The sequence below is a fragment of the Nerophis lumbriciformis genome, linkage group LG28, assembly GCF_033978685.3.
Source record: "Nerophis lumbriciformis linkage group LG28, RoL_Nlum_v2.1, whole genome shotgun sequence".
Lineage (NCBI taxonomy): Eukaryota > Metazoa > Chordata > Actinopteri > Syngnathiformes > Syngnathidae > Nerophis > Nerophis lumbriciformis.
In genome coordinates this window covers 29,926,753-29,952,461 of record NC_084575.2, presented here as the reverse complement: position 1 = coordinate 29,952,461, position 25,709 = coordinate 29,926,753, and the positions used below count along the sequence as shown (strand labels likewise).

At 40.5% G+C, this 25,709-nt stretch overlaps 1 protein-coding gene across 1 annotated transcript in view; it reads left to right on the top strand.

Annotated features, from left to right (window-relative positions):
- Nucleotides 1–3,143: 3,143 nt before the first annotated feature.
- Nucleotides 3,144–25,709, top strand: part of optc (opticin) — a 35,892-nt gene continuing 13,326 nt past the window's right edge. The window contains exons 1-5 of the mRNA XM_061923482.1: nucleotides 3,144–3,282; nucleotides 11,411–11,641; nucleotides 18,096–18,249; nucleotides 20,222–20,380; nucleotides 20,470–20,672. Of these exons, the coding sequence (XP_061779466.1) occupies nucleotides 11,420–11,641; nucleotides 18,096–18,249; nucleotides 20,222–20,380; nucleotides 20,470–20,672 (738 nt within the window). The 5' untranslated portion in view covers nucleotides 3,144–3,282; nucleotides 11,411–11,419. The remainder of the gene's footprint in view (nucleotides 3,283–11,410; nucleotides 11,642–18,095; nucleotides 18,250–20,221; nucleotides 20,381–20,469; nucleotides 20,673–25,709) is intronic.

Here is a 25,709-nt window from a genome sequence, read left to right as displayed (position 1 = left end):
TTGACTATTTGCTCACGCAGTTGTGGACAAAGGGGTGTACCTCGCCCCATCCTTTCTTGTGAAAGACTGAGCATTTTTTGGAAAGCTGTTTTTTATACCCAATCATGGCACCCACCTGCTCCCAATTAGCCTGCACACCTGTGGGATGTTCCAATTAAGTGTGTGATGAGCATTCCTCAACTTTATCAGTATTTATTGCCACCTTTCCCAACTTCTTCGTCACGTGTTGCTGGCATCAAATTCTAAAGTTAATGATTATTTGCAAAAAAAAAAAAAAAGTTTATCAGTTTGAACATCAAATATGTTGTCTTTGTAGCATATTCAACTGAATATGGGTTTTGTAAATCATTGTATTCCGTTTATATTTACATCCAACACAATTTCCCAACTCATATGGAAACGGGGTTTGTATATGGTCTTCCCCGAGGCAGGCCCGGTCCTAACCAATCTGGCGCCCTAGGCAAGATTTTAGGTGGCGCCCCCCCACATCGGCAGTGAAGTGTATACACTCACAAGAAACGGAATAGCTTTGTCTTTGACCTTTTTTTTTTTTACTTACAACTATACCTAATATATAAAGGGGTGGAAAAGTGACTATTACCTGCAGGGCAAACATTAGCTAACCAGAAGGCAATAACAATGTAAACAAAAAACACCTGCTTAAAAGATCTAATACAAATGTCCCTGAGGAATGTAAGGTGGGAGTACTGTAATTACCTAACGTTACATTATTATTTTCCATAACAATTTAGCCCCCTCCACAATATTAACCCGACGTTAAAACAGAACTAGCTATTTATTGATTAGCAATTGCCGAGTCATGTAACATTAGCTTAATGCTAAAAAGCCAGGTTACTATCACATTCTGTAACAGACAAATAATTTCATGTAGGCTAACGTTACCTACCTGCTACCTCTGTCTTTTTCTCGTTTCTCCTCCTCTTCTTTTCTCTTTTTTCTTCCCTGGGCACCTGACAGTTTTGGCCGTTTTGACATCTTGTGTTGATTTTTTGATGTGGTGACGTCCAAAAAGAGTCATGATACGGGAAGGGAGGGGGCGCACTGTGTTGTAACAAATAATATTTCTATTATATAGGCTTTACTTTGCATTTTAATTAACGTGGGATTATTTTTTGTATTTAGAAATAACAGTACCAACTTTTTTCTTTTTTTTCTCCTACATTTGTGGCACTGGCGTGGCGCCCCCTGATGGACGGCGCCCTTAGCATTTGCCTATACGGCCTATGCCACGGGCCGGCCCTGATTTAATTAGTACATGTACCATTGACATCAATGTAATGATTGAGGCTAGATGTTCGAGGTAAGATGGCTACAACGTTGCTACGCTGGAGAATGATTGGTCATATGAAAAATGCTCACAGCCAATCAGAAAGAAGGGGCCGTCTAAGCATACCCGCCCCCAAAGTGCCAAAAAGAAACATGACAGCGCGAGGAGAGATGCCAGGAGTACACAGAGAGCGCGCAAAATGGTGTCGCGCGCGCGCACGCAAAATGGTGTCGCGCGCGCGCACGAAGTGGAGAATCAGCACGCGATAACAGTTTTTATGCGCTCGGATTTTTGGCACTAATGCGACGCCATACAGTTGCCATTGTTTCCAAACGAGCGAACGGTCATGGAATCAGCCGGAGAAAAAATCGCAAACGAGTCTTAAACCGAAAAGAAAACTGCAGTCATTCCGTGAAGAATATTCAAAAGCCTATCCGGGAATAATTATCCGTTCCAAAAAGGGTGAAAACTACGCGAATTGCACCTCGTGCAGACAAGATTTTTCGATCGGACACGGAGGAATTAGCGATGTAAAAGACCACGTTGGGACAAAAAAAACACAAGTCTAATGCCGTTGCTAGCGATACAAGTGGAAAACTTTCAACGTTTTTCGTCGCCCAAACAGTGATGGTTTTAGCAACATTTTAACCTGTCTGAATGCTAATAATCATTTTGAACCCCCCCACCAGGACTTTGTCCTGGACCTACCGGGGCCTGCGGCCAGGGCCGGCCCGTGGCATAGGCCGTATAGGCAAATGCTAAGGGCGCCGTCCATCAGGGGGCGCCACGCCAGTGCCAAAAAGTTGGTATTATTATTTCTAAATACAAAAAATAATCCCACGTTAATTAAAATGCAAAGTAAAGTCTATTTAATAGAAATATTATTTGTTACAACATTACGCCCCCCCCCCCCCCTCTCCCCCGCACGGTGCGCCCCCTCCCTTCCCGTATCATGACTCTTTTTGGACGTCACCACATCAAAAAATCAACACAAGATGTCAAAACGGCCAAAACTGTCAGGTGCCCAGGGAAGAAAAAAGAGAAAAGAAGAGGAGGAGAAACGAGAAAAGACAGAGTTAGCAGGTAGGTAACGTTAGCCTACATGAAATTATTTGTCTGTTACAGAATGTGATAGTAACCTGGCTTTTTAGCATTAAGCTAATGTTACATGATTCGGCAATTGCTAATCAATAAATAGCTAGTTCCGTTTTAACGTCGGGTTAATATTGTGGAGGGGGCTAAATTGTTATGGAAAATAATAATGTAACGTTAGGTAATTACAGTACTCCCACCTTACATTCCTCAGGGACATTTGTATTAGATCTTTTAAGCAGGTGTTTTTTGTTTACATTGTTATTGCCTTCTGGTTAGCTAATGTTTGCCCTGCAGGTAATAGTCACTTTTCCACCCCTTTATATATTAGGTATAGTTGTAAGTAAAAAAAAAAAAGGTCAAAGACAAAGCTATTCGGTTTCTTGTGAGTATATACACTTCACTGCCGATGTGGGGGGGCGCCACCTAAAATCTTGCCTAGGGCGCCAGATTGGTTAGGGCCGGGCACTGCCTGCGGCCCCTGGCTACTAGGTTTTTCTGATTTCAAAAGTTGGCAGGTATGGGAGAGGGAAGTCTGGGCTTCCCTGCTTAGGCTACTGCCCCCGCCACCCGACCTCGGACAGGCGGACGAAGATGAATGGATGGATGGATGGGTCAGGACAGGTCTTGTGCAGAATACCGTATGTTGACAGCTGAGTACACGTTGACTGAAATGACCCGCACAACCCCCTTTTTTCTTTCCGCCGTGTCACCACCCCCCCACTTTTTCCCCTTCATAATGACGCATTGTTCAGAAGCGAGACTGTGGCCGAAGGGAACAGCCAGACCTGCCTGGACTCTGGGGCCGGCCAGGGAGTCCTCAAGCTACGAAGAAGGGAACTACAGCAACAGAGGTTTCGAAGTCCGCAAACCCTTCAAGACCGTCCTACAGAAATAAACCAGTAAGTTCCTCGGCTATGACTGTCGTGTATTGATGCCGATCATGTGACGTTCACCACTTATTCATCGGTACAATTGCATCAAGGATAACTACCAATCATATTAAAAAGAACATTCATTTAAATGTGTTCCCCGCTCTTGGCTGATTTAATCAGGGGAGGAATGTGTTTTCTCTTAGCAGGATTAATACCTGACCTCCAGTCAACGTTTATCCCTCGGAAAAAAGTACTTCATACAATCATGTAGATCGCTCAGTCTGTATTGCAATGTAAACAGAATGCTTTTTTTTTTTAAACAAAACAAAAAAACACTACTCAGTCTTTGATTATGCGTACATGGAATGGTAATTGTCGTGGGTGAGGGTTCGAAGTGGTGTGGAATTACACTGCACTATGTTACTATATGTCGCAAACACAATAGTCGTACTTCTTTTAGTCAAAAATGACATGAGCTGAAGAACCTCAGAAACTTGACTCTCTCTTTTTTCCCCTTGACCTAGTCTTTGGACCCTAACCCTCGCAGACTATTGTCACTTTCAGAGTAAACATTCCTCTGGTGTTCTCGCCAAACCGCTAAATTGTCTCTTCGCCTCACCAATTACAACACAACTAGGATGTGACTAGGGAAAAAAAACAGTTGCACATGTAAACGTTATAATTTATATAGCACTTTTCTCTAGTGACTCAAAGCGCTTTTACATAGTGAAACCCAATATCTAAGTTACATTGAAACCAGGGAGCAGGTGGGTAAAGTGTCTTGCCCAAGGACACAACGGCAGAGACTAGGACAACGGAAGCGGGGATCGAACTTGGAACACTCAAGTTGCTGGCACGGCCGCTCTACCAACCGAGCTATACCGCCGCAAAAATACTAAACAGTGTCAGTTCAGCAAGTCCCCAGACAACAATAACAATATAATAACGAGGTGGTGTAGCTCGGTTGGTAGAGTGGGCGTGTCAGCAACTTGAGGGTTCCAGGTTTGATCCCCGCTCCCGCCAATCCGAGTCACTGCCGTTGTGTCCTTGGGCAAGACTCTTTACCCACCTGCTCCCAGTGCCACCCACATTGGTTTAAATGTAGCTTAGATATCGGGTTTCACTATGTAAAAGCGCTTTGAGTCACTAGAGAAAAGAGCTATATAAATATAATTCACTTCACTAGTAATATAATACTTTATTTCGATCTCCCTCGGGAATAGCTGATCCGGAGCCAAGGATGCACAGAAAATACAATTGGGACTATAATGTAGTGCAGGCCTGGGCAATTATTTTGATATATTCATATTCATATATATATATATATATATATATATATATATATATATATATATATATATATATATATATATATATATATATATGTATGTGTGGGAAAAAAATCACAAGACTATTTCATCTCTACAGGCCTGTTTCATGAGGGGGTTCCCTCAATCATCAGGAGATTTTAATGGGAGCATTCACATACCATGGTTTATATAGGGCACAGAGTGGGTGGGTACAGGCTGGTGTAGGGGCGTGGTGATTGGCTCATGTGTTACCTAGGAGGTGTTTCCGTCTGTGGCGGCATGCTGATACAATTTCGCTGCGCTTGTTGAGGGATGACAGGTCTGGACGGTAAATAATAAACAGTTTCTCTTTCAAGCATAGGTTGCATCTTTTATTACCACTATTGTAAGGTGTGCTGGATGCAAGAATTTGCCATGTTATTGAATATTCAACATTATTGTCTTTGAGGTCCCAAATGTGTTTGCTGAGTTCTGTGGTATTCCACAGGTTTTGGTTCCTGAAAGAAGCCTTGTGATTGTTCCATCTGGTTTTAAACTCTCCCTCAGTTAATCCTATATATGTGTCAGATGTGTTAATGTCCTTGCGTGTTACCTTAGATTGGTAGACAACTGATGTTTGTAAGCACCCCCCGTTGAGAGGGCAATCAGGTTTCTTGCGACAGTTGCAGCCTTTGTTGGTTTTGGGGTCGCTCTGTCTGGGGGCCGACGGCTCATTTGCAATTGTTTTGTTGTGGTTTGAGATAATTTGTCGTATATTGTTCATACAGCTGTGGCCAATGTTAGTTGAGACGTTTTTGCTGTATGGGGGGTTGTACCAGATGATGTTGTTTCGTTTTCTGTTCTTTTTTGGTTGGTTTCCTGGCGTGGGTTCATAGGTAAGGGTGAAATTGTATCCGCTTTCATCATTTGATGAAAGCGGATACAATTTCACCCTCACCTATGAACCCACGCCAGGAAACCAATATATGTATATGTGGGAAAAAAATCACAAGACTATTTAATCTCTACAGGCCTGTTTCATGAGGGGGTTCCCTCAATCATCAGGATATTTTAATGGGAGCATTCATAGGTAAGGGTGAAATTGTATCCGCTTTCATCATTTGATGAAAGCGGATACAATTTCACCCTCACCTATGAACCCACGCCAGGAAACCAACCAAAAAAGAACAGAAAACGAAACAACATCATCTGGTACAACCCCCCATACAGCAAAAACGTCTCAACTAACATTGGCCACAAATTCCTCACTCTGATTGACAAACACTTTCCCAAAGGCAACAGCCTAAGAAAAGTATTCATCAAGAACAACATTAAATTGAGCTACAGCTGCATGAACAATATACGACAAATTATCTCAAACCACAACAAAACAATTGCAAATGAGCCGTCGGCCCCCAGACAGAGCGACCCCAAAACCAACAAAGGCTGCAACTGTCGCAAGAAACCTGATTTCCCTCTCAACGGGGGGTGCTTACAAACATCAGTTGTCTACCAATCTAAGGTAACACGCAAGGACATTAACACATCCGACACATATGTAGGATTAACCGAGGGAGAGTTTAAAACCAGATGGAACAATCACAAGGCTTCTTTCAGGAACCAAAACCTGCGGAATACCACAGAACTCAGCAAACACATTTGGGACCTCAAAGACAATAATGTTGAATATTCAATAACATGGCAAATTCTTGCATCCAGCACACCTTACAATAGTGGTAATAAAAGATGCAACCTATGCTTGAAAGAGAAACTGTTTATTATTTACCGTCCAGACCTGTCATCCCTCAACAAGCGCAGCGAAATTGTATCAGCATGCCGCCACAGACGGAAACACCTCCTAGGTAACACATGAGCCAATCACCACGCCCCTACACCAGCCTGTACCCACCCACTCTGTGCCCTATATAAACCATGGTATGTGAATGCTCCCATTAAAATCTCCTGATGATTGAGGGAACCCCCTCATGAAACAGGCCTGTAGAGATGAAATAGTCTTGTGATTTTTTCCCCACACATACATATATTGCGCTCTACTACGGTATCGAGCACTATTTTTTGGATAACCTTATTAAGACATATATATATATATATATATATATATATATATATATATATATATATATATATCCGTAATATACATAATATATATAAAATCCCCTGAAGAGCAGGGAAACCTGCGAAACAGGCTTGTAGGGATGAAATAGCCCCTGTGTTTTTTCCTGACCTAACGTATGTATATACATATATATATATATATATATATATATATATATATATATATATATATATATATATATATATATATATATATATATATATATATATATATATATATATATATATAAAACTGTTAACTGTGAAAATCTGCTGTACAGTATGTGTGCTTGGGTCCTAATTTTAGGAAGACTAATACAAAACCTCACAATAATGTCTGATTGAAAGCTAAAAAAGTTATGACAGACCGCCTTAAAAAACGAAATGGAATTTAATTTTTTTTTTACTGATTGAGACAACCGGAATGTACATGAAAATAAAGAATGTGGGATTTACACTATTACCTATGAACGATAAAACACTGAATATTGACAACGTATGAACGTCACACCCCCTCTCCATCGACATATTTTACGATCAAACAAAAAACGCAAAAAAAAATGCAACAAAATATGAATGCGAAGGGTAAAAAAATAAACCCACCTACAATCTGATACATCTGATACATCACTAAGCTTTAGAACTTTGTAGTAAAAATCTCCTTCCGCGTCTGTTCTCTTTTAACACGTTTATTTACACTTCTGTTAAAATGTAATAATCACTTATTCTTCTGTTGTTTAGATGCTTTGCATACTTATTTTAAGGTATTCTTGGGTTCATTGAGGTTAGCTAATTTTACTTGTTTTGGAAAGTCTTGACAAGCCAAATTTTCTTGTTCTATTGGCAGATAATTTTGCTTAGTTCATGTAAAATACCCCTATTTTTTTTTTTTTTTTTTTTTTTCTTGTTTTTGAACACTGACTTTTTGCAGTGTACTTTCACACCTGTACTTCTTGGGTGTACCACCTGAAGACTAAGCTCCTGCTGGTATATAACTCTTAAGGTCACTCTAGTATGCAAACCCCCTCACCACAAAGTCTAAATAAACTAAAAAAATAAAAGTAAAGTCAATAAAATTGTCATGTCTGTGTAATCATGTTTTGTTTTAGTCATGTTTTGTTTAGTTATTGGACTCTTTAGTTTCTGGCTTTTCACTCCCTTGTCTTGTTTCCATGATTACCCATTAGTTTCACCTGTTCCACGTTTGGACTCATTGTGCACTCTTGTTTGTCACCATAGCAACCCATTAGTTTTCACCTGTCACGTCACGCACCTGTTTCACGTTTTGAGTCACGCACCTGTTTTCGTTAATCATGTCTAGTATTTAAGTTCATTGTTTTCAGTTTGTCTGTCTGGTGACATCCCACAATTATGCTCGGCACATTTCTGACACTTGATTTCATGTCCATCGTTCATGCTGCTCCTTTTAGTCCATGCCAAGTAAGTTTTGTTTATTAATGCTATAGTCTTTTGGTTTCATAGTTTGTTCTCCGCCACTGTGCGCGCTTTTCGTTTGTACTTTATTTTGATATATTAAATAAATCATGTATTTACATTCCCGTCTCGCCCGAGCCAACTTTCCGTTGCATTCCGGAAAAGCAAACACCCAGGACCAAGTAATGACAAAAATAAAGTGTTCCTTATCCACATTTCATCAACCATCACATAGTTTATCTTAACTTGACGGTCTAATTCTTAAATTGAATTTAATCTTAAGTAGGACTTCCCACACAATAGCCAATATATACAAAACTACAAAGTACAGTAGTCTTATGAACAATGTTTGTAATAACCCTGTTACTTTGACTTGTAACGAGTAATCTGATGAATCACTTTTAGGTCCGTTAGCCACAGCTACTTTTTATGTGATTTTAGGTCGACAACAGAGTGCGGAAAGTTCAATGCAGGAAATATATGTTTACTAGTGAAAGCTAGAAGTAGCACTGCACTAAAATAAACTTGATATCAAATAGAACAGCAGACAACATACGCACACGATGGGACTATTGAACAACAAGTCAATGACTTGCCATCCAAACAATACACCGTTTGTTGTCAAGAAGATATGACAGCCATCCAAGCACATGCAATCTCTTTATCAAGCCTAAGTAAACACGATCCGGGGAAAAGACTCAAAAGAGCTGGCGTCAAAAGTGCTAAAGCTAAAAAAACATAACTTCGATGATCCATCCATCCATCCATCCATCTTCTTCCGCTTATCCGAGGTCGGGTCGCGGGGGCAGCAGCCTAAGCAGGGAAGCCCAGACTTCCCTCTCCCCAGCCATTTCGTCCAGCTCTTCCTGTGGGACCCCGAGGCGTTCCCAGTCCAGCCGGGAGACATAGTCTTCCCAACGTGTCCTGGGTCTTCCCCGCGGCCTCCTACCGGTTGGACGTGCCCTAAACACCTCCCTAGGGAGGCGTTCGGGTGGCATCCTGACCAGATGCCCGAACCACTTCATCTGGCTCCTCTCGATGTGGAGGAGCACCGGCTTTACTTTGAGCTCCCCCCGGATGGCAGAGCTTCTCACCCTATCTCTAAGGGAGAGCCCCGCCACCCGGCGGAGGAAACTCATTTCGGCCGCTTGTACCCGTAATCTTGTCCTTTCGGTCATAACCCAAAGCTCATGACCATAGGTGAGGATGGGAACGTAGATCGACCGGTAAATTGAGAGCTTTGCCTTCCGGCTCAGCTCCTTCTTCACCACAACGAATCGATACAGCGTCCGCATTACTGAAGACGCCGCACCGATCCGCCTGTCGATCTCACGATCCACTCTTCCCTCACTCGTGAACAAGACTCCGAGGTACTTGAACTCCTCCACTTGGGGCAAGATCTCCTCCCCAACCCGGAGATGGCACTCCCCCCTTTTCCGGGCGAGAACCATGGACTCGGACTTGGAGGTGCTGATTCTCATCCCAGTCGCTTCACACTCGCCTGCGAACCGATCCAGTGAGAGCTGAAGATCCTGGCCAGATGAAGCCATCAGGACCACATCATCTGCAAAAAGCAGAGACCTAATCCTGCAGCCACCAAACCAGATCCCCTCAACGCCTTGACTGCGCCTAGAAATTCTGTCCATAAAAGTTATGAACAGAATCGGTGACAAAGGGCAGCCTTGGCGGAGTCCAACCCTCACTGGAAATGTGTCCGACTTACTGCCGGCAATGCGGACCAAGCTCTGGCACTGATCATACAGGGAGCGGACTGCCACAATCAGACAGTCCGATACCCCATACTCTCTGAGCACTCCCCACAGGACTTCCCGAGGGACACGGTCGAATGCCTTCTCCAAGTCCACAAAACACATGTAGACTGGTTGGGCAAACTCCCATGCACCCTCAAGGACCCTGCCGAGAGTATAGAGCTGGTCCACAGTTCCACGACCAGGACGAAAACCACACTGTTCCTCCTGAATCCGAGGTTCGACTATCCGGCGTAGCCTCCTCTCCAGTACACCTGAATAGACCTTACCGGGAAGGCTGAGGAGTGTGATCCCACGATAGTTAGAGCACACCCTCCGGTTCCCCTTCTTAAAGAGAGGAACCACCACCCCGGTCTGCCAATCCAGAGGTACCGATGTCCACGCGATGCTGCAGAGTCTTGTCAACCAACTTCGATGATGTCACACGTAAATATGCAACAAGCCCCCCCTTTTAAAAGCACAGACTCTGCATATGCCAGATATTTAAAACATGTTTTAAATAAAGTATAAATTACTTTCCCTAGTAATGAATTACATTTATTGAAGAGTAATTCCGTTGGTAATTCAATTATTTTTTTTCGTAAAGTCGCGAGTAAGTACCGTAATTTTCGGACTATAAGTCGCAGTTTTTTTCATAGTTTTTCATAGTCTCCAGTGCAACTTATATATGTTTTTTTCCTTCTTTATTATGCATTTTCGGCAGGTGCGACTTATACTCCGGTGCGACTTATACTCCGAAAAATACGGTAAAAGGAATTAATTACTGAAAGTAATTTTCAGAACACGACTTACGAATAATAATACAAAAACTGGCATGATCCGTTGCCCGGATCATGCTTTGTTTAGTTTTGGACTCCCTCGGTTCCTGTTTTTGAGCACACCCTGGGTTTTGTGTTTTAGTTGCCATGACTGCAGATTGTTTTTCACCTGCCTCTGATTAGTGTTCGGGATGCTCACCTGCTCCTGTGCACTAATCAGAGAGCTACTTATTTCCGTTGTTCGCCACACTCAGTCTGGCTTCCTTATTTACAAGTTACGTCGTTTACCCTATAGGCACGCTTGCTTTGTTTGTTTGTTCCCGCCTGATTTATGGACTTTAAACCATTTTCTTACCTGTACGTTGCCTCCGGTGTTTTCCGTCTGCATCCTGGGAGAACGATCCACGCAGTAAAATACAAAAACATTCTTCTCAAACTAGTTTATCATCAGGACAGATGCATCATGCTTCAAAGTTTCTGCCTTCTCCATTTTACACAGAGAAACTTAAAAACTATTTGTTTTATTCAAAGTCTATTTGACCAAATATGCCTGATGAGGACTCCAACAAGTCAATAACATCAACAAAGCTCACCTTTGTGCATTCACGCACAGCATAAAAGGTTTGGTGGACAAAATGAGACAAATAAGAAATGGCATTATACAAGTCTTTCTGTGGCAGCGTCGGAGAAAGTTTTGCATGTAAACAAAACTGTCAAAACTTTTATTGTGCAAACACTCAGCTGCAGTAATAGCAGTCTCGGGAACTGAACCCCTTTCTAATGCGTGCAGGTGACTCCCATGTTTGAGCCGAGGGCATCTTTGCCATCTTTGATGGTGGCCGTCGCCTTGGCCTTGCTTGTCTCGGGTCCCTGCCCCGGGTTAACATCGCCACTACATGATCCCAACGACGATGATGGTTTTGACCTGGAGAACTACGACCTGAACACCGTGACGGACTTGGAGACCCTGGGAGCCAACGTTTACGAAGATAACTATGATTATGAAGACTTGGACCAAGAGGTAAGCATGAGGAATATACAGGTAAAAGCCAGTAAATTAGAATATTTTGAAAAACTTGATTTATTTCAGTAATTGCATTCAAAAGGTGTAACTTGTACATTATATTTATTCATTGCACACAGACTGATGCATTCAAATGTTTATTTCATTTAATTTTGATGATTTGAAGTGGCAACAAATGAAAATCCAAAATTCCGTGTGTCACAAAATTAGAATATTACTTAAGGCTAATACAAAAAAGGGATTTTTAGAAATGTTGGCCAACTGAAAAGTATGAAAATGAAAAAGTATGAAAATGAAAAATATTCAATACTTGGTTGGAGCTCCTTTTGCCTCAATTACTGCGTTAATGCGGCGTGGCATGGAGTCGATGAGTTTCTGGCACTGCTCAGGTGTTATGAGAGCCCAGGTTGCTCTGATAGTGGCCTTCAACTCTTCTGCGTTTTTGGGTCTGGCATTCTGCATCTTCCTTTTCACAATACCCCACAGATTTTCTATGGGGCTAAGGTCAGGGGAGTTGGCGGGCCAATTTAGAACAGAAATACCATGGTCCGTAAACCAGGCACGGGTAGATTTTGCGCTGTGTGCAGGCGCCAAGTCCTGTTGGAACTTGAAATCTCCATCTCCATAGAGCAGGTCAGCAGCAGGAAGCATGAAGTGCTCTAAAACTTGCTGGTAGACGGCTGCGTTGACCCTGGATCTCAGGAAACAGAGTGGACCGACACCAGCAGATGACATGGCACCCCAAACCATCACTGATGGTGGAAACTTTACACTAGACTTCAGGCAACGTGGATCCTGTGCCTCTCCTGTCTTCCTCCAGACTCTGGGACCTCGATTTCCAAAGGAAATGCAAAATTTGCATGGTTGGGTGATGGTTTGGGGTGCCATGTCATCTGCTGGTGTCGGTCCACTCTGTTTCCTGAGATCCAGGGTCAACGCAGCCGTCTACCAGCAAGTTTTAGAGCACTTCATGCTTCCTGCTGCTGACCTGCTCTATGGAGATGGAGATTTCAAGTTCCAACAGGACTTGGCGCCTGCACACAGCGCAAAATCTACCCGTGCCTGGTTTACGGACCATGGTATTTCTGTTCTAAATTGGCCCGCCAACTCCCCTGACCTTAGCCCCATAGAAAATCTGTGGGGTATTGTGAAAAGGAAGATGCAGAATGCCAGACCCAAAAACGCAGAAGAGTTGAAGGCCACTATCAGAGCAACCTGGGCTCTCATAACACCTGAGCAGTGCCAGAAACTCATCGACTCCATGCCACGCCGCATTAACGCAGTAATTAAGGCAAAAGGAGCTCCAACCAAGTATTGAGTATTGTACATGCTCATATTTTTCATTTTCATACTTTTCAGTTGGCCAACATTTCTAAAAATCCCTTTTTTGTATTAGCCTTACACAATATTCTAATTTTGTGACACACGGAATTTTGGATTTTCATTTGTTGCCACTTCAAATCATCAAAATTAAATGAAATAAACATTTGAATGCATCAGTCTGTGTGCAATGAATAAATATAATGTACAAGTTACACCTTTTGAATGCAATTACTGAAATAAATCAAGTTTTTCAAAATATTCTAATTTACTGGCTTTTACCTGTATATTAGGCTGCTCGGGACTACAACTTCTACTAATTCATGACGATTATATGCACTGTAAAATGTCAAAATATAAGATAAAAAGACCAGATTTTAGGGAAAAATACTAAATATTTGTGACATTAACTAGCTGCATGGACAGATGATTTTACACAATAAAACATCCTAAATTGTTTTTAATATCAAGAAATCAGCAGGGATTTTAAGATAGAAATAAGTATTTTATTCTGAAAACAAGCATTTTTCAACTTCCATCCACCCGTCCACCACGTTCTACTATTTGTCCCTTTCTGGGTCGCAGGATCATTCAACTTGCGAGATGTTTACAGGTGTCAAAATCAAGGACCGGGGGCCAGTTCTGGCCCGCCACATCATTTTATGTGGCCCGCGAAAGCCTGGAAAAAAATGGTTATCAACAAAATACTAAATGCATTTGTTGTTTCAATTTTGACAGAAAAAAAAAAATGCATATTTTAAACTTTAATCTCATCTGATAATGCCAATTATATTATTATATACTGTATTGCAAAATTGTTTTTGCGAGATTAAAACACATAGTTAAATATCTGCTAGTCACTTTTATTTGTGATTTTAAAGCAAGTTATACATTAAAAAAAAATCTAATAATCAAAATCATATGCATTTTGATTAATCATGATTAATCACAGGTTATTACCCACATGCATAATAGAAATCCATCCATCTATCCATCCATCCACCCATCTTCTTCCGCTTATCCGAGGTCGGGTCGCGGGGGCAGCAGAATAGAATAGAATAGAATATATCTATATTATAAATTGAGAGCTTTTGATAAGTTTGACCAGTAGATGGCAGTCAAACATAAGAGATACATGGAAACTGCAATATGATGCCAATATGACTCAAGTAAACAACACCAACATTTTATATGTTTCAATGAAAATATAGAACATTACACCCGCCGCTCAAAAATCTATCAAAATGTTTTAGTATGACTTTGGTAAGCTATGAAGACGCACCGCTTGATGGATTGTCGGCGCATTAAACATACGAGTATTTTTATGGTGTGTGTAGAAGGTAAGATATATTATTTGGTGTTTTGTTTCGCAATGTTACGCAAAAGCAACTTTTCTTACCTTCTGGTACCTGCTGATCTGTATTTGGGATCTGCATAAGTCCTGAAAAATTGCACGCATCCACCTTTGTAGTCCATGCCGACGCCGTAGTGGGTAAGCTTCTTCTTTTTCTCTATCTTTTTGTTATGGGACATTCATCCTCCGCTGTTGCCATTTCTAATATAAAGTAGTGTAAAGTTCTTACTTATATCTGTCAGTAAACTCGCCATTTAAAAAAAAGCGCTAAAACATACCGGTGTAGTGAGTTTACATTATTCACCCAAGGAACTTTAGTTATTAAAGTTAAAAAGTTAAAGTACCAATGATTGTCACACACACACTAGGTGTGGCGAGATTATTCTCTGCATTTGACCTATCACCCTTGATCACCCCCTGGGAGGTGAGGGGAGCAGTGGGCAGCAGCGGTGGCCGCGCCTGGGAATCATTTTGGTGATTTAACCCCCAATTCCAACCCTTGATGCTGAGTGCCAAGCAGGGAGGTAATGGGTCCCATTTTTTTTTATAGTCTTTGGTATGACTCGGCCGGGGTTTGAACTCACAACCTACCGATCTCAGGGCGGACACTCTAACCACTAGGCCACTGAGTAGGTTAGAGAGTTCCGGTCGGACGGTTTTTCACGGGACACATTTCCGGCCTTGTTGTTGCACTAGTGAGCCACGGATGAGGAGATGCTGCTCCGTTATTGATTGAAGTCAAGTCTGAATGTCATTAAAACAGTTAGCTCCATCTTTTGACAGAGGTGATTAGATAACAAGGCCCACCTGGGCCATCTACGCACATGTCGCTGTCTTCGAGGCCGGGTCCTGACACAGCCCGTTCCGCAGCAGGCCCGCAGGCCACGCCCCCCTCCACATAGACCATTCATCGCCTTATAATCCGGTGCGCTCTATGGTTCGGAAAATACTACAGATATTATAAAATAGCGAAGCGACTTGAAAATGCTACTTCTTTAAAAAGTAGTGCCCATCACTGTTTTTAATACAGCAGTATAGCAAGAACCATATCGACCAAAAGAGGCCATGGTGTACGATTCCAATATTCTGAGGTTACATATACGTAACGTGTGAAATTCAGCCTATTTTTAACTAAAAATATAATTCGGAACAGACTTTGCCGCAAAAGATCTGAACAGTGGGATTTAATGGTCTCAAATACTGACATGTATTTCCCTTGCATGCGGGGTCTTTTTGAAAATATGTTTCTGTCCCTGCGTGTTTGAATACTACTATGTAGGCAGACGAAAAACAAAACCTTAAGATCGGGGGAACAATGACAAATATTCACACTTGAGGATTGTAACCAGATTAAGTAGAGCAATTAAATACAAAAAAAGAGGCGGGATAAAAGAGACAAAAGAGAGTCTGGAATTTATGGATAACTGATTTAAACTCAAACAGGCTGTTCATCAGACAGTCCAGACTTTACGAGACCATGGTCTTGAAAAAAAATGATGAAATCCGACTCTCATGGCATTTTCTGTTCACAATTGTTCAATGTGGGCACAGCGTGAAGTGCACAGGCACGGCTTCTTGCAACCGAAAGTAGACGCAGCAGGACATGTAGTAAAAAAAGATCCTGTTAAAATCCTTTCAAAAATTCCCCAATGCTAAAACGGAGAATGTGACCACTTTAAGGCCTTTACTGCAGCCCCCAAAAAACTGTAAGGCATTCTCTCGATGAGCTTCAAGCACACCTGTGAGGTGAAAACCATTTCAGGTGACTACCTCTTGAAGCTCATCGAGAGAATGCTAAGAGTGTGCAAAGCAGTAATCAGAGTAAAGAGTGGCTATTTTGAAAAAACTAGAATTTAAAACATGTATTTAGTGATTTCACCTTTTTTTGTGAAGTACATAACTCCATATTTGTTCATTCATAGTTTTGATGCCTTCAGTGACAATCTGCAATGTAAATAGTCATGAAAATAAAGAAAACACATTGAATGAGAAGGTGTGTCCAAACTTTTATTAATTTATTTTTGTTTTGTAGGTTAAAGTGTTTTATATATTCTGCTCCTGAGTTAATGTTGCTGATCAAATTAAATGTATTTATTATTTCTCAAGTTTATTTAATTTTATTTTTCAGCATCAAATGAGTCAAGTTGGTGAAAAAATGTTTATAGTTTAAATAGGAATGTATTTATTTTATTTGTTAATTTCAGGAAAATATATGCACTTTAAACATTTCATTTTCCAGACTATAAAACAATGTTAAAGTTATTCTCTGTTGTAAGTTGATCTATATTTTAATTGAAGTTTTTTTTGTTTGTTTTGTTAACAGATATAAGCAACAACAACAATGTGTCCCGTGAAAAACCGTCCGACCGGAACTCTCTAATAACTAAAGTTCCTTGGGTGAATAATGTTACCTCACAACACCGGTATGTTTTAGCGCTTTTTTTAAATGGCGAGTTTACTGACAGATATAAGTAAGAAATTTACACTTCTTTATATTAGAAATGGCAACAGCGGTGGATGAATGTCCCATAACAAAAAGATAGAGAAAAACATTTCATTTTCCAGACTATAAAACAATGTTAAAGTTATTCTCTGTTGTAAGTTGATCTATATTTTAATTCAAGTTTTTTTTGTTTGTTTTGTTAATAGGGATACGAAGTTATGCAGAGGTGTACTTATAACAATTTTATATACAAAACCCAAAACCAGTGAAGTTGGCACGTTGTGTAAATGGTAAATAAAAACAGAATACAATGATTTGCAAATCCCTTTAAACTTATATTCAATTGAATAGACTGCAAATACAAGATTCTTAACATTGGAACTGGAAAACGTTGTTATTTTTTGCAAATATTAGCTCATTTGGAATGTGATGCCTGCAACATGTTTACAAAAAAGCTGGCACAAGTGGCAAAAAAAGACTGAGAAAGTTGAGGAATGCTCATCAAACACTTATTTGGAACATCCCACAGGCGAACAGGCTAATTGGGAACAGGTGGGTGCCATGATTGGGTATAAAAGTAGCTTCCATGAAATGCTCAGTCATTCACAAATAAGGATGGGGCGAGGGTCACCACTTTGTGCGCAAATGTGTGAGCAAAATGTCGAACAGTTTAAGAAAAACCTTTCTCAACCAGCTTTTGCAAGGAATTTAGGGATTTCACCATCTACGGTCCGTAATATCATCAAAGGGTTCCGAGAATCTTTGCAGTCTAATCAATTGAATATAGGTTGAAAAGGATTTGCAAATCATTGTATTCTGTTTTTATTTACCATTTACACAATGTGCCAACTTCGATGGTTTTGGGTTTTGTACGTAGGAATGTAGTTAATCATATACTGGCACCCAATGTTGCTAAAAAATATTGATTGAGAATCGTTTTGAATCGATAATTGTTTCTAAATCGAATCATTACCTCCAAGAATCAAATAAATCGTGTGATGCCTAAAGATTCACCCGGAAAAATTAGGTCAGCGTTTTTCATACTTTTTGTCTGTTTTGAGTAATTTCACTTGACAAACATTTTATAACATTCCCACAAAATGATACAAGAATGTATTGTTCCTGCTAAAATCATATCGGATCATCATCGTTATCGGCCAATACTGGAAGTGAAATAGTTTCGGTACACCCTTATTTTGAGAGACTGCATTTATGTCAATATGTTAATGGTAACCTAACCTAACCTAACCTAACCACTCTACGAACTAACCATATATACCAGTTAATACGAAGGTTCATTAACACTTTCTTCTATTATTATACGTGATTGACAGATTGAAGTGGGCACGGTAGCTGCAAATATTCACCATCCAGACAGCCAAACCAAAGTTGAACACCACCAGGAAAAGGTGGTGACAATAAAGGAACCTCTGCCTCCAACGCTGGACTTCAAAGGATCTGGTTTATTTGGACCTCAGACTGGATTGGGTTGGTCAATTCAATGACTTTTTTCCCCATTAATTGAAATGATGTACACAGCAGGCATGAGATTTGAACTTAATGAAAAAGACTGAAAATAAGCCAAGGTTCTGGGGCTCCAAATGCAAAAATCATAAAGAGTACAAACAATGTTTATTCTATTAGCTAACTTCCTATCTGAATAACCATTTGTGACTTATAGCATGAAATAACAAATACCTTGCAGTCATGTTGTTTATGTTTCCCTTCCTGGTTCGATGACCCGCCCTATCTTGCCTCTGATTGGCCTGTCCGTAATGTTTTGCCCTAATCTCAACCAATCGTAACTCATAGTAAGCCAACCAACCAATCATGGATTTTCTTATACGTAAACCAACCAATCATCATTGAGGATTCCCATATGTTTTGTCCCCTGCCCGTGGAGTTGCTAAGCTACGTAGCTTCGATTTTTAAGTTAATCATTTTTGATGGAAAATCTTAGTTTTTACCACCAGATTATCACAAACTGTACTCATTACGGAAAAAAACTTAATTGTTGGCAGGTATGGCAAAAAGACGGATCAAGATGTTAACACGCACTGTAGGTCGGAAAAAACGAAGAAAAACGGAAAATAATTTTCACAGAGCTAAAATAGACCGATTTCCGACTATAAACGGAAAAATCACATGTCTGACACAGTGAATAAAACCTTACATACCTCTGTTAAACCATCAAATTTGTTTTTCTGATTTTCGTCCCATTTTAAATCTTAGCTTGTAGTGTTCTTATGGTCACATAGTGTGTAGACTTTAGTATCTATTCCCACTTCTCTTCTCCGACTCTGTCGTCGTCATTTGGGACGTCTGTTGTGATTTCCCTTCCTGGTTTCATGACCCGCCCTATCTTGCCTCTGATTGGCCTGTCCGTAATGTTTTGCCCTAATCTCAACCAATCGTGACTCATCATGGTAAACCAACCAACCAATCATGGATTTTCTTATACGTAAACCAACCAATCATCATTGATGTTTCCCGTATGTTTTGTCCCCTGCCCGTGGAGTTGCTTCGCTACGTAGCTTTGATTTTTAAGTTAATCATTTTTAATGAAAACCATAGTTTTTACCATTGGGTTATCAAAAACCGTACTCATTACGGAAAAAAACGTAATTGTTGGCAGGTATGGCAAAGAGACGGATCAAGATTTGAACACGCACTGTGGGTCGGAAAAAACGAAGAAAAACGGAAAATAATTTTCACAGAGATAAAAAAGACAGATTTCAGACTATCACATGCTTGACATAGTGGATAAAACCTTACATTCCTCTGTCAAACTATCTTTTTTTTTTTTTTTCAGATTTTCATCCCATTTTAAATCTTAGCTTGGAGTATTCTTATGGTCACATAGTGTGTAGACTTTAGTATCTATTCCCTCTTCCGTTCTCCGAATCTCTCATTTGGGACGTCTGTTGTGATTTCCCTTCCTGGTTCGATGACCCGCCCTATCTTGCCTCTGATTGGCCTGTCCGTAATGTTTAGCCCTAATCTCAACCAATCGTGACTCATCAAAGTAAACCAACCAACCAATCATGGATTGTCTTATATGTTAACCAAGCAATCTCATACGTTAACCATTTTTAAGTTAATGATTTTTAATAGAAAACCGTAGCTTTTACCACTGGATTATCAAAAACTGTAGTTGTTGGCCGGTATGGCAAAGAGATGGATCAAAATTTTAACAAGCATTGTGGGTTGGAAAAAACTAAGAACAACGGAAAATAATTTTTACAGAGATAAAAAAGACGGATTTCAGACTATCACATGCCTGACATAGTGAATAAAATCCTACATACCTCTGTTTTTTTTTCACATTTTCGTCCCAATCTAAATCTTAGCTCGTAGTGTTCTTATGGTCACATAGTGTGTAGACTTTAGTATCTACTGGAGTTCACCTGTTGCCTTGTTTTGTTCTATTGTGGTAAATCCATCTTGGTACTATATGTAGGTATGCCCACCTGCCTTCTGTGCGTGTGTATCAGTGGAAGTGTGTATTGTGACGACATCGGCTTGGAACAGATACCCCCCATGCCCAAGGAGACCACTCACTTTTATGGACGCTTCAACAAGATCCGACACGTCAAAAACACCGACTTCACGAGCCTCAGTGAGTTAATCAGTTTGGGAAACCGATCAACTTTGAGCGTTTCTCTTTTTCGGAAAACTCACTTTTGATCATTGGTGTCGTTTTAAAAGGCAAGCTCCAATCTATTGATCTCACCGGGAACCAGATTTCAGAAATGGATGAGGACGTGTTTCGCTCGCTGAAGCATCTCCAGCATTTGCTGTTAGCTGACAACAACCTGCAGGTCTTGCCAGAACTGCCAGCGACCTTGAAGCGCATTGATCTACGAAACAACAGGTTGATCAGCCGAGGACTCCACTCAGAGACATTCAAGGTAGAAACATTATAGGTGTTGAATAGGAAGTTTTTGGTCTTTAAAGGGGAACATTATCACAACAAGGGTTAAAACCATTAAAAATCAGTTCCCAGTGGCTTATGTTATTTTTCGAAGTTTTTTTTCAAAATTTTACCCATCACGCAATATCCCTAAAAAAAGCTTCAAAGTGCCTGATTTTAACCATCGTTATATACACCCGTCCATTTTCCTGTGACGTCACATAGTGATGCCAACACAAACAAACGTGGCGGATAGAACAGCAAGGTATAGCGACATTAGCTCGGATTCAGACTCGGATTTCAGCGGCTTAACACTGTCTGATAAGATAATTACCAGAGGTGGGTAGTAACGCGCTACATTTACTCCGTTACATCTACTTGAGTAACTTTTGGGATAAATTGTACTTCTAAGAGTAGTTTTAATGCAACATACTTTTACTTTTACTTGAGTATATTTATAGAGAAGAAACGCTACCGGTACTTTTACTCCGCTACTTTTATCTACATTCAGCTCGCTACTAATTTTTATCGATCTGTTAATGCACGCTTTGTTTGTTTTGGTATGTCAGACAGACCTTCATAGTGCCTGCGTTTCAACAAATACAGTCACTGGTGACGTTCACTCCGTTCCACCAATCAGATGCAGTCACTGGTGACGTTGGACCAATCAAACAGAGCCAGGCGGTCACATGACCTGACTTAAACAAGTTGAAAAACTTATTGGGGTGTTACCATTTAGTGGTCAATTGTACGGAATATATACTGTACTGTGCAATCTACTAATAAAAGTTTCAATCAATCAATCAAAAGTGTGAAGGAAAAAAGACCCTTTTTTATTTCAATCGTACATCCTGTCAAAAGCCTAAAGACTGACTGCACAGTTCCTGTCTTCACAATAAAAGTGCCGCTCCATCGCGCCTGCGCTTTCAAAACAAGAGTCTCCGAAAGCCAGCGCAAACAAGCTAGCAAGCTACGGAGTTTGCCGCCAATGTATTTCTTGTAAAGTGTATAAAAACGAATATGGAAGCTGGACAAATAAGGTGCCAAAAACCAACCACTTTCATGTGGTATTAGACAGAAAGGAGGAACTTTTTTTCTCCTCCATTTGAAAACGTGGACGCTATCATCACTACTGTCTGATTACAATCAATGCAAGTCATCAGAATCAGGTAATACACCAACTTATATTCTTGTCTTCATGAAAGAAAGGAATCTATATGTGTTAAACATGCATGTATATTCATTAAAACACCTTTAACATGTAAACAAAAACGGCAAAATAAATAAATATAAATTATATACTGTATATATATATGTGTGTGTATATATATGTATATGTATATGTATATATATATATGTATATACGTATATATATATATATATATATATATATATATATATATATATATATATATATATATATATATATATATATGATATGTGTGTGTATGTTACTCATCAGTTACTCAGTACTTGAGTAGTTTTTTCACAACATACTTTTTACTTTTACTCAAGTAAATATTTGGGTGACTACTCCTTACTTTTACTTGAGTAATACATCTCTAAAGTAACAGTACTCTTACTTGAGTACAATTTCTGGCTACTCTACCCACCTCTGATAATTACTAACAACTATGAACTAGGTTTACAGCATATGAAATACATTTGGCAACAACATGCACTTTTAGAGTGCAGACAGCCCATTTCAGGCGCGCTAAGAACTTATATTTTTCCACGATTTCAGCACTCAGGTTAACCATACCTAAATAGACACAAAATACTGCTATCCGAATGTACTCGAATGATTGAAAAAAATAAATGTTTTTAAGCTAAATTATTGGTGAACACAGTTTATGTATAATAATTTGCGTAAAACCGCGAGTAATGAATAAAGTTTTCATCAATTAATATATTCTGTAGACATACCCTCCTGAAAGCTGATCTGTCCAGTTTTGGAGTTGATGTCAGCAGGCCAGGGAAGATAGGGTCGATATTCTTCTCTTGATCATCTTCGGTGGCATAAGAGATCCATGGGGTTTAGCTCGCTCGTCTGCGGGAACAAACTGCCGCCATTGCTTGCCGTGCTACCGAGGTCCTTTGTCCCTGAATTGCTCACACACTCCGGCAGATTCAATGGGGGTCTGGCGGCAGATTTCTTTGACTTTATGGTTGGAAATGCATCTGCTTTGAGTGTCGCAGGATATCCACACATTCTTGCCATCTCTGTCGTAGCATAGCTTCCGTCGGTAAAGTGTGCGGAACAAACGACTGACCATTTCGTCGGCTTTCCCCACAGCCTCGTATTTTGAACAAATTTCGTCCAATTTCTTGCCACTTTCGCATCTTTGGGCCACTGGTGCAACTTGAATCCGTCCCTGTTCGTGTTGTTACACCCTCCGACAACACACCGACGAAAGTGAGAAAATGGCGGATTGCTTCCCGATGTGACGTCGAGCGAATAATAGAAAGGCGTTTAATTCGCCAAAATTCACCCATTTAGAGTTCGGAAATCGGTTAAAAAAATATATGGTCTTTTTTCTGCAACATCAAGGTATATATTGACGCTTACATAGGTCTGGTGATAATGTTCCCCTTTAAATAGTTTTTGACATTTTCACAATGGTCTATGACAAGATATTCCTACAACTCACGTTTTGAGCATCCTCTTTAATTTGGAAAATACCATATTTTCCGAACTATAGAAGCCGTACCCACTAAATTTCAGAATAAAATAAGTTTTCCATATATTAGCATACTTGCCAACCTTGAAACCTCCAATTTCGGGAGGTGGGGGGGGGGGGGGTGGTTAAGAGGGGAGGAGTATATTGACAGCTATAATTCACCAAGTCAAGTATTTCATATATATACATATATATATATTTATATATATATATATATATACATCCTGAAAATGTGCAAACAAAACTGTGTTTAGATAATTGATACTTCAAACTTGCATAAATAAATATTAAGGAATATAACATAACTTGGCTTCTGAGAGCTTCAAAATGTAATGAATAAAATGCTAAAGTTGTTGATAAACAAGCAATTATTTTAATAATTAAATTTGGTCATTTTAAATGAATTATTATGATCATTTAAAATTAATTATTTCAAATATGTTTATTTTAATGTATAATTCTATGGCTGAGTGTAATAAGGAGTCAGAAAAAATACAAATAAAACATAATTCATTTTGATGTTTTTAGCTAAATATAGTAAAAACATTTTTTTATTTTTTATTAATATATATATTTATTTTTAGGTAAGATAAACATAATAATACAATTTATCTCTAGTCTGGATGATTTAATTCTTGTCACCCTGTTGTCCTCCCGTCATGAAAAAAGGCTGTCCTCACTCAGGTCCGCATGGAGCTGGAGGGGGCGTGGCCTCCAGCTTCGGCTGAAAATCGGGAGATTTTCGGGAGAATATTTGTCCCGGGAGGTTTTCGGGAGAGGCGCTGAATTTCAGGAGTCTCCCGGAAAATTCGGGAGGGTTGGCAAGTATGATATTAGCTGCACCGGACTATAAATACTTTGTGAAATGAGTTATATACGCATACACACATTATTAAAATAATGTAATTGTTTTTAAACAATGTCTGTAACACGGCAGTAAAACGTCCAAATCAAGCAAAACAGAAGTCATCGTCATGGACCCACTAGCAGCGGAAACTAGCTTTATAATCATCTAAACAGACTCAATAACTCCACTGAGTTTTGGGGACGTTACCGTGGAATTTGTGATACTTTGTGAAAATAGTTATTTACACGGGAAAAAAAACTAAACAGTGCCTGTAACAAAATGTGATCAAACAAAACAGAAGTCATTGTCACTAGCTATGGAAGCTAGCTCCTAAACAGACTCAATAAGTCCACGGTCACTGTGTGGAAGTCGCTGTCTTGCGGCTCCACAGATATGCACGTCAAAGTACACAAGCGTACAAATTTGACAACAGGTGTAATGTTTTTTCAACACAACCATCAAATATGATGTTTTCTTCCAGGACTATCCAGTCTCTCCCCAACCTTCCTCCTTCCCCTGCTCACTCTTAAAGACAACAGATGATTAGATTAACACGTACCACCTGTGAAATCTAATCACCTGCCAGCTGTGTCTCGCCGTCATCACTCGTCCTATGGCGTTCGTCCTCAGCACCACGGACAGCGGCGGTGACTTTTACTCCGACAAACAGCGCTGGCTACACCTCCCCCCCACGGTCACGTTTTGGTGAATTTACGAAACTGGAACAATACAAAATTAAAAATTGATAATACTAACACATCCGCCGCCTCAGGAAGGGGAAGCAGTGCAGTGTCAACACCGTGTATGGTGGGGATGGTGCTCTGCTGACCTCGACTGCGGATGTTGTGGATCGGTGGAGAGAATACTTCGAAGACCTCCTCAATCCTACCAGCACGTCTTCCTATAAGGAAGCAGGGCCTGGGGAATCTGTGGTGGGCTCTCCTATTTCTGGGGCTGAGGTTGCCGAGGTAGTTAAAAAGCTCCTCGGTGGCAAGGCCCCGGGGGTGGATGAGATCCGCCCGGAGTTCCTTAAGGCTCTGGATGTTGTGGGGCTGTCTTGGTTGACAAGACTCTGCAACATCGCGTGGACATCGGGGGCGGTACCTCTGGATTGGCAGACCGGGGTGGTGGTTCCTCTCTTTAAGAAGGGGAACCGGAGGGTGTGTTCCAACTATCGTGGGATCACACTCCTCAGCCTTCCCGGTAAGGTCTATTCAGGTGTACTGGAGAGGAGGCTACGCCGGATAGTCGAACCTCGGATTCAGGAGGAACAGTGTGGTTTTCGTCCTGGTCGTGGAACTGTGGACCAGCTCTATACTCTCGGCAGGGTCCTTGAGGGTGCATGGGAGTTTGCCCAACCAGTCTACATGTGCTTTGTGGACTTGGAGAAGGCATTCGACCGTGTACCCCGGGAAGTCCTGTGGGGAGTGCTCAGAGAGTATGGGGTAACGGACTGTCATATTGTGGCAGTTCGCTCCCTGTATAATCAGTGTCAGAGCTTGGTCCG